Here is a 14,878-nt window from a genome sequence, read left to right as displayed (position 1 = left end):
CAGTGAGCGCTGTTTGGCAGTGGAACAGATTGACTCAGGGAGATGGTGGGATCTCCTTGGTTGAAAGTAGCTAAGTAGAGGCTAGATGGCCATGAAGCAGGGATGCTGCAGCTGCATCCTGCATTACTGAACCTGCATTGAGCAGGGCTTGGGTTGAACAGTCTCCAAGGTCCCTCCCCACTGTGTGATTCTCACACAAATATTGCTTTGCCAGAAAGCAATGGGGAGAAAAAGAAGCAGCTCAAAAATAATTCCCAATAACGCACAGCAATGAACTGATACTAACTTTCCTTAAGAGATCACAGCTCCAATATCTTGACATCCTCTTTTCCGAAAATAAGTTCTAAAATAAGTTCAGTTCCTTGAACATAATTATTTTTGTTTAGATCTAGATGCAGGAACATATTGCTGTCTTGGAGATGATGAGCTGCCTGTCACACAGTAGACACCAAGTCCTGAGACGAAGCCAGTGACTTTGCTGTGCCTGCTGCCCCATGGATACCTGTGGCTCTGTCTAATGCAGCTAGCCTGCCTGTGGATCTCTAACCAATGCAGGGGCAGAACTGACTATGAAGGCCAGAGCAGGTGGAGAGAAGAGGGACATAATGAAGACTCGGTGGCTCCACCCTTTCAGAGTGGGCACACACTTTCTCTGCTCTCAAAGGGTGGTACTCTGTTGGCTGGAGGAGACAGCTGAATTGTGTCATATGCCTTCATACCATTCTCTAAGTATGATCTATCCACTCAAAAGCAAAATAGAACACTTAGAGCAGAAGCATGTGCCTGATCTCATCTGATCTCAGAAGCTAAGCAGGGTCAGCCCTGGTTAGTACTTGGATGGGAGACCGCGTGGGAATCAGGCTTCCTGCAGTGAGCAGGGGTTGGACTCGATGGTCTTGTAGGCCCCTTCCAGCCCTATGATTCTATGATGATGCATCATGTACAGCCGCTTTCGCATGATCTCAGAAGCTAAGCAGGGTCAGCCCTGGTTAGTACTTGGATGGGAGACCGCCTGGGAATCAGGCTTCCTGCACTGAGCAGGGGTTGGACTCGATGGTCTTGTAGGCCCCTTCCAACCCTACGATTCTATGATATAGAATCCTGCTTTACAGAGGACAGCCCTCTACTTGAAGGCGTTCTCTATCTGAAGGGCTGCCCAGTCTATGTCGCGTTTAAAGATAAAAAACCATAAAGAGGGCCTTGCAGTAAGCACCTGGGCAACAGACTGAGCAGGCACAGAGATCACCTGCTCACAATCTTACACACTAAAGTCAGATGCATTGTATTTCTATTTAAATTATAGTAATGATTCTAAATCTGCACCTATACATGTGCATTTTATGCAAATCTGTATTATCTGTTGTCCTCTTTTATGGTGATACACTTCCTCTTTTTTTGCCAATGTAAAAGTGGCCACCCGAAGGCCATATTAAACTCCCAAGCTTTCCTTCCCATGACTCACCTGAGGGCCGGTCATTCTAGCTGAAAACACGTTCTGGGGCAAAACCCTTGGTCGGCTGGATGCAGCCTGCAGGTCCTACTTTGCCTATCCAGGCTTAGTGCATTGTTTAAAGACAGGCCCAGTTGTTCTGAATCAAGACGTTCAGTGGAATGTTGCTTTGTAAAAGTTATTGCAAATGAAAGCTTGAAGGCATAAAACGATGATATGAAATGTGCTGATTCACTGCAGTGTGGGCGAGGCTGGGGAGGTAAACAATTACAAGGAATAAGATAAACATTAGGACTGCAAAGTACAACCATGATCCAGTCAAAGCGAACACTTTAACCTCCCACTGATTTCAGTGGAAGAGTTATGCACATACCTTAGTCTCTGCTACTGAAATCATTGGCATCCAGATAACGTTATTTTTAACATGCCCCATTTCTTGTTTACAGGAATACTGTAGCTGGTGTAAAGCGATGCTTTGAGTGTTACCTGTGAATCATGAAGTCTCTGGTTCAAATCTCACTCAGCGATGGACTCACTAGATGGCTTTTATTTGCTCAGCTTCTTCTCTCCCCCTGACCCAACTGCAATATGGGGATAATAATAATAATATTCGCCTAATAATAATAATAATATTCGCCTAATTTATAGGCCGGTTGTGAGGATTACTGAGATACAGCAAGTGAAGCACTTGTAATGTGAACATAAGAGGAGCCCTGCTGGATCGGACCACAGGCCTATCTAGTCCAGCTTTCCATTCCCAAAAGGGGCCAATCAGATACCTACGGGAAGCCCACATGCAGGCCATGAACAGAACAGCCCTTTCATGCTGTTGTTCCCCAGTGACAACTATTCAGAAGCATACTGCTTCTGAACCTGGAGGTTCAACTGGTGCATTATGCATATGCAGTATAAATGATGATGTCAATAATCTCAATTTGTAAAAGCATCTTGGTTCATGAAGATGGAATATTTTGCTCCAATTGTCCCCACTATTTGGGGTGGGTTTACCAAATGATAGGTTTTGTTACCTTTCCAGCATCTACCACTTACACTGATGTTGTTGTAATGCAGGGGTGGGCAAGTTGTGTCCCCCCTGGATTTTTGACCTAAAACTCCCATCATCTCTCACCACTGGCTATGCTGATGGGAGTTGTAGGCCAACATATCTGGAAGGCCACAAATTTCCCTCCCCCGTGCAATGGATTTATTCTCTGTGGACAAATAGGATTGTATTTATTCCAAAGTCAAGTTGAACATGATATAAATATTCAAGCCAGAGCAATGGTCAGGTGTACCTGTGAGCAAAGAAGACGACAAATCAGGAAGGAGATCTATACGCTCCCCTCTTCCAGCACCTTCAGCTTTGGCTGTGCGGCTGAAAGCCCAGGGCTGGCTCAGACTCAGAGACGGAGAGTTGGCTCTCCCCTTCAGGATTGGCAGAACAATGAGCTCTCACTCAGTTTGCTTTTTATTTGCACACTTAATACCCTCCCCCCCTTTGGCAGACTCTAAAATTCAGCACTCATTCTTCTTTCCTTTTTGGAGCCACAAATTCTGCTGTCCCAAAGGAGTCGCTGAGCAGCCTGCGTTGCAGCTGCCGCATTTTCAGTGGGTTAATTTGACAGTTACCTACTGTGCCGAGTTGCTAGGAGAAGGTGAATAGTCGCAATTAGAGCATGCTCCTTCGATGGCAACCTGTGGAGCTTTCTGATTTCCTTTACGCCGGGATCTGCACACACCAGCGGCGCTTGCTTTCCGTTGGTTCGTTCTGCAAGACACTTCATGTTCCTCGAGAAGCAATTCAGGATCAACTTGAAGAGGCAAAAGCGGCTGCGTTTTGGCAGATGCCTCCCCCCCACCCCCCGGCAGAGCGGCTGCGGACTCAGGATTGGCTTCTACCACCTGCTTCCTGATTGCATCCTGCTTCACAAACTGCAGAGAGCAGACATCCTTCTCTCTCCTGGACCACTCTAGATGCTCACGATTTGTTCCGGCATAGCCAGAGATTCCTGTAGCTTTTGAGAAAACAGCTGTGCTTCGGTGTACAGAACTCCTACAACTGAAGTGCACCACAGACAAGTGGTGAAAAGTGGGGCGGGGGGAGAGCAAGAGAGACAGACAGGGGGATAGAGAGAGAGAGCATCAACAGTCAGTGGTACATCTGCCGCCACACTGTGTGGATTCATGTTCTTTGAGGTCAGAAGAGCTGTGTGCTTAAGGGGCTGAGGTGGAGGGGGGCTGGATAGCTGGAGTGTGGATTTGGCTCCCCAGGTGAGTGAGCAATTGAGGCAGGAGCTTCCCTCTGCTCTGTAACCGTGATAGATATTTTTTTTGAGAGAGAGAGAGAGAGAAGAAGAAGAAGAAGAACAGCTGCTGTCTAACATGTGTGGATCTTCTGGCATTTGCGCTGGACTGAAGACAGCGTTTCGTGCTTGCTGCTGAGCCTGTCTTTAAGTCTATTAACTGCAGGACAATTACAACCATGGGCTCCACAGGTACTGAGACAACCAGGGGAATGGACAGCGCTCCTTTAAAGTACCCAATAGGAGGGCACACCGAGAAAATGTGGCAACGGCTTAAAGGAATGTGAGTACGCTGCCTCTTCTCTTCATTTTGCTGTCTCTCGGAAAGCAGCTGCCACTTCAGAACATGACTAAGGCATTGATTGGCAAGCCATTTCCAATCAGCAGGTCCTCAGATATGTAGGATAAAGCAGGAGGGAATGCTGGGTGGGGTTTGTGGAACTGTTTACTCAGCGTAAAGCAGGTAGGGGCAGCAAGGAAGCTGCACACAGCATCTTGACACATGTCCCTCTTGAACACTGGGGTGTGCATATGATTCCGCCCCTCCCTCCCAAGAGTTGCTGCCTAACTTGGTGTTGGATGAGTGGCAGCAACATCACTAGAAGACAGGGTCATTTGGGCAGGGTGATGCATCTAGGAAAGTGTACTCAAGTAGGATAGCTTTAAAGTAGTCATCCTTGAATTGCTCACTGCACAGATGAGGCATGTTCATTGTTTCCTGTGCATTCAAAGGGATTCTCATCTGCCTGCCTGCCTGCCTGCCTGCCTATCATCATCATTATCAGCTTGGCACATGATAATCTCAGAAGCTGGTTCACGGATTCTTTCAAACCAGGGTTTCCTAACCTGACTTCCCCTAGGGACTGGGTTGGGGAAGAGTGCATACGGGGGCTAGGTGCAGGGAAATATCACTTTAGGACCTTACTGCAGCCCTACAAGCATGAACAAAAAGTGCATGGGTAGAACAGAATGTTGTAAGATACAGATGTTAGAGAAGGGACCAAATTCTTGGTTGGACAGTATGCTGTGGTGGTGGTTCTCCACCCCTTGAGCAGAAGGGAGAATGCAAACAGAGGGGTTGAGCCTCTGAAAGTGGTTCTTGGGAACAAAGCTTGGGACCGAAGGGGGCGGATTGCAGGATCGCAGCAAGGGAAATAAGCCACGGTGGCTTATTTCCCCCACCACGCGTACAGGTCATCTGCCAGCGAGATTTCCCTGTTTATCCTTGCTGGCATGGCTTGCCATGTCATCTGAACCTGATGGTCATGGCTTGTTTGGGGGGGCAGCAACCCTCAAATAACCCAACAACAGCCCTTGAGTTAATTGAGGGTTGCTGTCTTCCCAAGCAAGCCATTCTGCCTGGGTTTGGACAACACACCAAGCCACGCCAACGAGGGTAGTTAGGGAAATTTGGGCGGCATGCCTGGCGGGGTTAACAAGCCACTGTGCCTTGTTAACCATGCCATCATCGTGCAAACCGAGTCATTGTTTTACAGGCTCACCTCCTGTAGAAGAGAAGCATCCACAGTGGCCAGTTTCAGAGAGTGAAGCCCCCCCCAAACCCACTTCAAACACGCAGGTGTATCTGTGCCTGACTGCAGTATCAGGTGTTGACTTGCAGTGTGTGAATGGGACATCATTGGCTATAGCACCCCAGACAGAAAATCCCCTTGCATCACCTCAAACATAATGCTTTTCAATAGAGCTGGTCCATATTTCCAGCCATCAAGCACAGAGAGACACCACTGTGAATCAAGCCACAGCCTGTTACTCAGAGGAAGTTCTGAAACTCCGAACTTTAATAGCTCATTTAACATGCATTGCTACAAAGGCTTAAATCAAAGTAAGTTGCTGTCATTTGCATACAATTGCTTTGAATTAGCCTTGGAATGGGGGTGGGGCAGGATTTTAAATGCTGAGTACTGAAGGCTTATGTAGATCCTATCCACGTTGTTAAGAGCAGGAAGAAGGAAGGGTTTGCTTAAACAGAAATAGAGGAAGTACAATTCAGTGAAGTTGTGTGAGGAAAGTATAGATCAGTGTCCTGCAACATGTTGCCCTCCACATGTATTGCTCTACAACTGGCTGGATATGCCTCCCCGCGGTCTATTCTTCATAAAGGGGGTGGTGGTATCCTGGATATTTTCTTTCATACTGCTCCTTGTACAACAGCTCCCAGTGCAGTCAGTGCAAACAGATCTCTTTCTCTATAAAATGTGCCATTCCTAGACCTCCACAATGTGAAAAATCCAGCAAATCATGACAGAGTGGTGAAAGGTGATCCAGTAAAGTTGGCATTGAATTCATTCAGAGGTGGAAGGGCTTGGTAGTTGAAAACCTGATGGTAAAAAGAGTGCTGAAAAGAGGCACTATGCCACGAGAACTCTTACCGATACAGAACCCAGGCTGAACCATGCTGCAGATTATGGATGGGGATATGCCTGGTATTAGGGATATGCCTGGTATTGTTGTTGTTGTTGGAAGTGTGGGGAAGCCAGAATAACATCAGAAACAAACTGTGCATGTGGTGGGGGAATGGCACCAGTCCTGAAGGTAGGTTCAGACTGATATTAAGTTTCAGACTGATAACAGTCCAGGTTTTCCTTCAAGACCAGTGCCAATCTCTATCCCCTAGTTAGTAACTAAGCCATATAGCTACACTTCTGCTTTCTCCAGGCGCCAGTCCTAGCCCCGCTTTAAACGTGCAGCATGATGAGGACTCCTGAGGTGACAGAATGGACTTGGGTTACACGTGCTCCCTTCCATTAAAAACCACTTCCTGTAGATGGAGAAGAGCACAGGATAGAATGGGCTAGGCTTGAACCTCTGTCCCTGACATACCCCTTTTCCACCTTAAAGGAGTTTTCTAAAATGGTAGCTTTCCCTTTTACGCTCCTATGCTAAGCCATTCTACCACCCTAGCGTTCTACCACTGCACTGTGTGGTGTGTGCAGATCAGGCCCTCATCTCCAGCAGATTTTCAACACTGGAGTGAGCGGAGGAACCATTCTAGCTCTCTCTTCGGGTTTTCTTGTTTGCCACTGCATATTTTGGGGTTGCCAGGACATAGGCTTAAGTTCTGGGGTTCAGCAGGTTGCCTCAGGGCCATTAGTTACTCTGTCACAACTCCTGCACACCCGATGGTCTCTTCTGAGCATGCAAATATGCTACGCTATCTGGCACATGCCTGCCTGCCTGTGCTGTCTGTTGCACACGCACTTTGCACATGCAGTACCAAGTTATATAAATAATCAGTGCACAGGAGTTGTGGGTCGCCCTGGCCACAATGTTGTAACTTTGCTGAACAAATAAGGTCATAGAGCTCTGGGATGTGTTTAAAAATATTTCACTCATCATTCATTTTCCATCTTCTCAAAAAACATACAACTCCTCAAATCCTTTTTTTTCCTGAGGTTTTCTATTTTCCTCTGTTTTTATATCTCTGCCTCTACCCCTTTACCACTGGGCTGTGCCCCTTTCCTATCAGGCCTTGCTCCAATGCCCAAGTAATTATTGGTGGTTTTTAAAAAAAAATTTCCCCAAGAATTAGCAACCCTGGGTAAAATTCAGCTGTGCCTATCTGCTGACAGAACAGCACCCACCAGCGTAATAGATTCCCCCTTTCCCTGCAAATCTGCTCTGGAGGGTTGGGGAGACCCCCTGGAGTAGATTTTGGGAGAGGACGTAGGGCTGCAGAGGGGAGAAGATGGGAAAGGTCCATTGCATGTGCGGAGGTCCACTTGTGCGCTGTTGGATGCAGCTCCCTGTGACCTCACCAGGCCTGCAGTCATGACATCATCAAGCCCCAGCTCTTCAGTGTCAGGCTTTGGGGTGCTGGAGACCTGGCAACGTTGTGTGTTTTCCAGCTAGAGTTTAAAAAGCAGCAACTTCTCCAAAGCTCTTCACTTCTGATGGCTTCCAATGCCTCTAGTACATCTTATTTTATAGTTGTCCTGTTATAATCAGCATACATTTTTCTTATTAGCCAGCTTTTGGTTTCCATTTATAAGCATTCATATAAGATGCTGTTAACATTATAATATTGGTTTCCATTTATAAGCATTGATAGTGTGTTGTTAACCTATAACATATGTTATCACCACATGGAGCATTGCTTTGTGTGAATATTGATGCTGAAATCTGATTTCTTTCAATGCATGAAGGAGTTCAAGTGATGTTCCCCTTAGGTCAGGAGTACAACAACCTTTTTCACCCCGAGGGCTGCATCAGATGTCTGCTGGGATGCCAGGGGCCACATGCATGCGCAGATATATTCACATACACAAGTGTGAAAAAGGAAAACTCTTGGCAAGGTCCTTGTGGCTCCATGAGCCACACTGGAAGCAAGCAAGGGCCACTTGTGTGGGTTGTACACCCCTGCTTTAGGTATTATGGGAAAGAGAGGGAAAGGGACCCAAAGTGGCAGAAATCAATGTTTCTTGTAATGTCTTGTTCTCCCGCAAATGGCCCCTTATGTTGGGTTACTCATGCTTCAGTGTTTTCAAAGGGCTCATTTAGATGCTTTGACTATTTGGTGTGTGTGGAGTTTTTATTTTTTTGAATGTAGTTGGTTTTAAAAAGTAAATTGTGCTGATGTTAAAATTGCATTAAGGGAATATTAGACAGATCAGACAAACAGCAGCATATTGACTGGTTTTATGAAATACCAGTGAGGATGGTATAAAATCAAGGAAATGGTTTGTCAATTGGGGGTATTGTCCTGGCTCATGGAAATGTCCCCATGACTGAATAAGGGATAGCAAATTCCTTATCTCATAAAGATGGCCCACATCCATTTAGGAGTTGAACAGGATTTCTGAAGGTACATACAGATGTTCCTTTAAACATAATTTTCTGTTATGCCCCTCCTCTTATAGCATAAGCCTACAATATGTACTGACCCGTGCTTGAAATACAGATCTCAGTCATCTGTCTTGCTCCCGCACCACATTTTTCAGGTGGGCTGTCCTTCTTTATTTTTTAAAGTGCAGCAGGAACATTAATTCATTTTAAATTCCATTTCAAAAGAATCACAACATTTCTCCACAGACAGGAGATGGGTTTGTGATGTTGCAAATGCCAGCCAGTCAGTGCTTGTACACAGCTGGTTTCTGCTGCAAACTGGCAGAAGGTTTTCCCTGACTTAAGGTGCTGCACAGGGAATAGTACATCTATTCCCAATGTGATGAATGTGCTTCTCCAGGGGCTTGACCACTAAAACAGTGTCCATCTGTATGCACTCAAAGCCAGTGTTCAGTCCTGCATGCTTCTCCAAAGATCTTATTGGGAAAGCAAATGACAGCCATAACTGTGAACTGTGATGCTAACAGCAGCTCTTTTCTGATAACAGTTTCCTCCCAGGAGTCCTGCAGTTCCAATAACTTAGTGGCAATTTTATATAGCAAGGTTTCATGAAGGTTTATTGGTTGTCTAGGAGGTAAGAATGTGCCAGTTTCTCTGGCTTGCAAAGTTGTTTAAATTCAGCTTTTAACATCTCAGATCAGCAGTTTATTTTACAGAGAGAAGAGGGTTTTTTTTTTTTAAAAAATGCTGCTATCATAATATCCACAAGCTTTACCTCTGTCAATGAATTACTGCGCTTTCCTGGTCAAAATTCCAGTTTGAAGCATGCTTGTATATCAGCGTACATATAGATGATTCCCAAACAGAGAGGGATGTGCAAATCAGCAAAACCCGCGCTCGAAGAAGTTCTCCAAATCCCATCTCAAAGCTCGTTCTGACTTGTGTCCCTATCAGACTGCGACCTTTGTTTTTTCCTTTTGGCATGAAAATCCATGTGCATTTTCCCAAATATACGCATTAGTTGGGTTCATCTTTGAAATGTATGCATTCTTCTCCCATGGATTAAAGCATATTTGTATGCATTTTTCAAAAGTACACATTTTTTATGTGCATTTTTTAAATATACGCATGCTGTTGAACACACTTATTTTGGTCTGCAAATCACATTGTAAGCTCAGAAATGTACTGACTTCAATTGCAGATTGTGTCTGAGTCTGTGTTCGGTCTAGAAGGTTTGAACTAGGTAGACCCTGATTAAAAAATGGACTGAAAAGGATTTCTCATACATCTATAGTCCCAGGTTTCTTTCCTATGGAAAAACGGGTGGCTCATGGCCTGCTAGCACTGAACACACCAGGGCTGTGTTTCCACGAAAACGGAAGGGTGAAGCAAAAGAAGGAATACTGGAGTTTTCATGAAATCGGCATGGCTCTGCGCATGGCTCCACGAAGGACTGCACTGCACCATTATAAATTGCTGACAGAAACATACTTCCGGTGGGGTGGGGGGAATGGAAATGAACGTCACCAGACTGGCAGGGGCTACTCAACCAATAGGAGAGGCTCCCCCCTTCAGGCTCTACTCCCCTTAACGGCAATCCCGGGAACAAGCCTCATTGACCACAATGGGATTTACTTTTGAGTAGACTTCCCAGACCAATGCCCCATTCTGCCCATTTTTCCCCTCCTCTAAATACCAGGCTACCGCATTAGCAGGCAACCCTGAATAAATGCGCTATTGCGCGATAGCACGAATGTGTGCATTTTTGGGGACAAGCCTCATTGACTACAACAGGAGTCAGCAGGCACTCCTGAACTAATGCACTATCACATGGTAGTGCTATCATGTGATAGCGTAAATACGTGTTAGTCCCATTTTGTGACAGAGCAATAGCGAGATAGTGACATGGAGGGTATGCATATTGATGGAAGATCTGTGCAATGGTGTTCTAATGAGATAGCACCTTAGTGTGTAATATATGAAAGCTGAACTGTGAAGCTTGAGAAAAGGGACCAAAGGACACAAAGGAATATTAGCTGTGGATCCTCCCCACATGTAGTTCTGGGGAAGCAACCTGAGATAAAACTTATTTTCCAGCTGTAGTGGGAGCACTTCCTAGCCCACGATAGCATGCTTATACACACTAGTGATCTTGCGCTTATTTTCAATGTATTTTTTTTAAAAAGTTGGTCCCTTGGCATCCTGCTCCAAAACGACATTGAAACTTCTGGAAAACAGGAGGGAAAGGGTTGGGTCAGTGAGGTCAGAGGCAGGTGAGTGACAGGGCTACATGCCCCCATTGGCAGGACTATGATACCGACACAAGTGCAGGTGATGGAGCACACCCCAACAGGACCATAACCGAGCCGAAGTAAAGAGGAAGAGTCAGACTATAACCAGGCTCAGAAGAACTGGGTTTTCCGCGATAAACTCTGGGACACCCGCTGGATGGCCACGACATCACGTAAACAGTGCAACCTCAACACGCAACCAGGCTAGAGTAAATTGCGGGTGGAAATACACTGCAGGGAGAGATGTTTTGCATCAGCCTTCCCCAACCAGGTGCCCTCCAGTTGTGCTGGACTACACATCTCATCATCCCCAGCCAGCATGGTCATTGGCCATGAATTGAAACATTAAGAAAGTTAATGTACTTCAGAAAGAAAATGAAAAAAAAACCCAGCCCAGTCTGAACAGGGCATCTCCTTGTTTGGGCCTCCTTCCTTCTGTCTCCCAGATTTCTCTCTACAAGAAAGCAGTTGGGGTTAGATGGCCCTGTAGTAGGAGAGGGGGCACTCCAGTTGGAGCAGTCCCCTGGTTGGTCTTTGCCTGCCACCTTTCTCCCTCTTGTTCCTTCCCCACAGGGGAAGCTGGTGGTGGATGGCCATGTGGTGGAGGAGGGTTAGGCACTTGGTTTTGCATGCAGAAGGTGCCATGCTTAATCCTTGGCACTGCCAGTTTAAAAAAAGGAATCCAGGTAGCTGCTGCTGGGAAAGTACCCTATCAGAGACCTTGGAGAGCTCCTCAATCTGGTGCCCTCCAGATCTTTTGGACTACAACTTCCATCTGCCCCAGCCGACACGGCGAATGGTCAGAGATTATATCATCTCAGAAATCAGGAGGGCACCAGGTTGAGAAGGCTGGGGTAGGCAATCCTGGGCTAGAGAGACCAGTGGTCTGTTTTGGTCTCAGGCAGCTTCAAATACAACATGTCATGTCTCTGTCTTTGAACAGCAATAGAGTTAGTCTACAACACATATCTGTCTAGAATGGGCATGGAAGGGGCAAAAAAATAAAACCCTCTATCCCAAGCATATACTGGTGGACAGAATACTTCCCCTTCCACGAAGCTGGCAGAGGACTTGGCCGAGCCGATATCCTCTTGTTACGTTCCTGCAGTGTCCTTTTCATGCCAAGACGTCACACTCTCATTTATTGCTACAGCCAAACGCTTCGGTGATTTAATTTCTAAGAAGTTCTGTTATTGCTGGGTTCCTTCCAGACATCACTCAGGGTAGTTCTTGCTGTAATTAATCAATTATAAACAATTAATAAAATTAAGATGTGAGCAACCATCTGCTGGCCCCCTTTGCATGGACCAAGGACTGGTGCCATCTCTCTCACAAACAGTGAGGTTGTACAGACTATCAGCGGGGGAAACATAAAATAGTAGGGTTGGGAGGGGCCTACAAGGCCATCGAGTCCAACCCCCAGAGACAGTGCAGAGTCAGTTGTTTCCCCCACCTCTGCCAGTTGCACGACTTGGATTACCCTAATTACCTGCACTGCATCACAAGTTGCCATGTCCTCTGAACCCAGCATGCTGTGTGGACGTTGTGCATTTTCACCCACCCGACAACCCATACTGCAAGCCATGGGTTGTAGGGTGGGTGAACAAGCACTGCCATGCCTGCTGCATCAATCCTGGCACTGCCTCCACCTGCTTCCCCCACCTACAGCACAGCCGCAGTAATGATGGGCAGGCACTCTGCTCTCAGCTGGCTTGCCTCTCCATCCGAAGGGGGAAGCTGATGCTTGTACCGCCTCCTCTACCCCTCGCCGGGTCCATCAGCAGTGATGATGGCCTGTTGCTCTGCAGAGTGCTCTGTTCGCAGCCCTGAATTAAACAACTGTTTCTGCTGGCTCTTGCTATACAGTTGTTATAAAAGTACGTGGGGTCTGCCAGAAGACGCAACTGCTCCTCCTTCCACTCAGTCACGTTCTTTTACTAGCTCAAAGCCTTGCTTGAACACGCTATGCCACTTGGCGGCATTTTTGAGATTTTCTATGGAGTTGGCAGCTATTCCACTTTCCCATCCAATGTTCCTAATGCAATCCCGTTGCTGGTGGTAAATATATGCAGGCCAGGGTTGCATGCTCAGATTCCTCTGCGCTGGGGCATTCAAGTGTCTTTGCTATTACAGTGTTTGTCATTTTAGGGCAGTCACGTACGTTTTCCAGTGTATTTCCCAGATACATTTCTCCCTCTTTGCTTCCTAATGCAATCTCAAACCATTTGATATGAGGCTGTTGTATGCTTGAGAGCTAGCGCACTCAGGCACATCACCATCTGAGCATTGCTTGGATGGGCTTTTGCTGTCACATCATTTAGAATTTAATAATTTAGGAACCCTTTACATCCTTACCTAGGAGTAAGCCCCGTTGAACTCAAGAGGTCATTCTTTTGAGTGGAACATGCATTGTGCAGATATTGTGCATTTCAAATGCCCCTTCCAGTCTAACCTGCATATCCCATCTGAATTATGTACTACACAGCATGTCTGTGAGTTGCTTGCATAACACCAGATCATAATATGGAAAGTATATTTCACAGGATGTTTTTGTTTTGAAGGAGCTCAATCCACTTATTGTGCTTATATTGCAATGGTGTGGAAAGTTGTAACACTGTGCCCCTGGGGTCTCCAACGTGGTGCCCATGAGCACAAATATGCCCTCAGATACCTGTCTTAGTACTTGTTAAAGAACGTTGTTTAACTGGGAGACTGGCTTGCTGCAAAGTGCTGCCCTCCAACACCATCTTTATTTGGGTTCAATAGCATGGTTTTGTGCTTTGGGCCTCAGACCCCCACCTCTGCCTTGTACCTAGCTTCTTAGCAAGTTACTTTCCTTTTAATCTCACAAGTTTGCCTTCTGTGAAATCAGTGTGATCCTTGCAGCAGTATCCAGTATCAGAAATTGCAGTATCCTTGAACAAGGCCATCTTGATAGATCAGCCTTCCCAACCTGGCGGGAGACGTTTTGGACTTCACCTTCCATCAGCTCTGCATGACCAATGATCAGAAATTCTGGGGGTTGTATTTCTGCAGGGCACCAGGTTGGGAAAAGCTGTGCTAGATGAATAAGCACTTAATATTAAGAAGAAGAGTTGGCTGAATATTGAAATATGAAATACGAAAAATATTTGTAATATTTGTATAAATATTTGTAATATGAAAAATATTACACTCCAGAAAAGCTATAAACATTACCTATATTTTAGCAACTAATCAGACCATATCATCATTCATCATCTGTTGCGATAAACAATATACATACACGTTGACACAAAACATTTTCTTTTTAAACACACACATGAGAGCGACTACGTGAGCTGAGAAAAGTATCAGAAGATTTACTCTTCTGGGATTGAGAAACTTGGACCACTGATGCATAGCACGTTACTTAGTTCAGGATTCATTTCCCTCTAATGTAAGTGGAACAAGAAGACAACCCAGCACCACTCCCAGGAGATGAATCACAAACTGAGAGCAATATAGGAACACTACTTTCCCCTCCGCTGCTGCTGCTGTCTACTTCCACAAAAACATTCTTTCCGCTTAAGCATAGTGCAAATTGATTTCGTTCTAGTCCTAATTTCATTTTTTTCATAATATGTGTGCATAGATCCTGAAATGGAAACATGTTAATATAACATATTAATGTATATTCCTTCTCTTTGGGCATCACCACATGAAGCTAAAATCCTGTATCCTTACCAGGGCTTCTGTTTCCAGATTCTTTGCGGGATTAAGATCTGCTCCTTTGCGCAGGCTGACACGTGCTGTTTTTATTTCTCAGCAAGTTCTATATGTCCCATTTTACAGCCACTAGATGGCACTGCTGTCATAGCGCCATTATGGAAGTACACAGCAAGTAAAGTGCTTCAACATTTTCTAGAGAAAAACTGGACTTTCCCCGTGCTTTACAAAGGCGGGATAAAGGTCATAAACCATGGGAGGGCCCTGGAGGTTGACAAGGTCATGTAAAGGACCCGCAAATTTCCGTGAGTAATCAATCTTGATCGCATGATATAAGCCTCATG

The 14,878-nt window shown here is 45.7% G+C and overlaps 1 protein-coding gene across 1 annotated transcript in view; it reads left to right on the top strand.

The window, feature by feature from the left end:
- Window positions 1-2,986: 2,986 nt before the first annotated feature.
- PDE1A (phosphodiesterase 1A) overlaps window positions 2,987-14,878 on the top strand; it is a 214,976-nt gene continuing 203,084 nt past the window's right edge. Inside the window, exon 1 of the mRNA XM_084829848.1 lies at window positions 2,987-4,036. Coding sequence (XP_084685974.1) covers window positions 3,933-4,036 — 104 coding nt within the window. The 5' untranslated portion in view covers window positions 2,987-3,932. The remainder of the gene's footprint in view (window positions 4,037-14,878) is intronic.

Source organism: Heloderma suspectum, chromosome 1 (assembly GCF_057233095.1).
Source record: "Heloderma suspectum isolate Gila_16-S chromosome 1, 16-S_ref, whole genome shotgun sequence".
NCBI classification, from domain to species: Eukaryota; Metazoa; Chordata; class Lepidosauria; order Squamata; family Helodermatidae; genus Heloderma; species Heloderma suspectum.
This window is presented reverse-complemented; position numbering and strand designations above follow the sequence as displayed.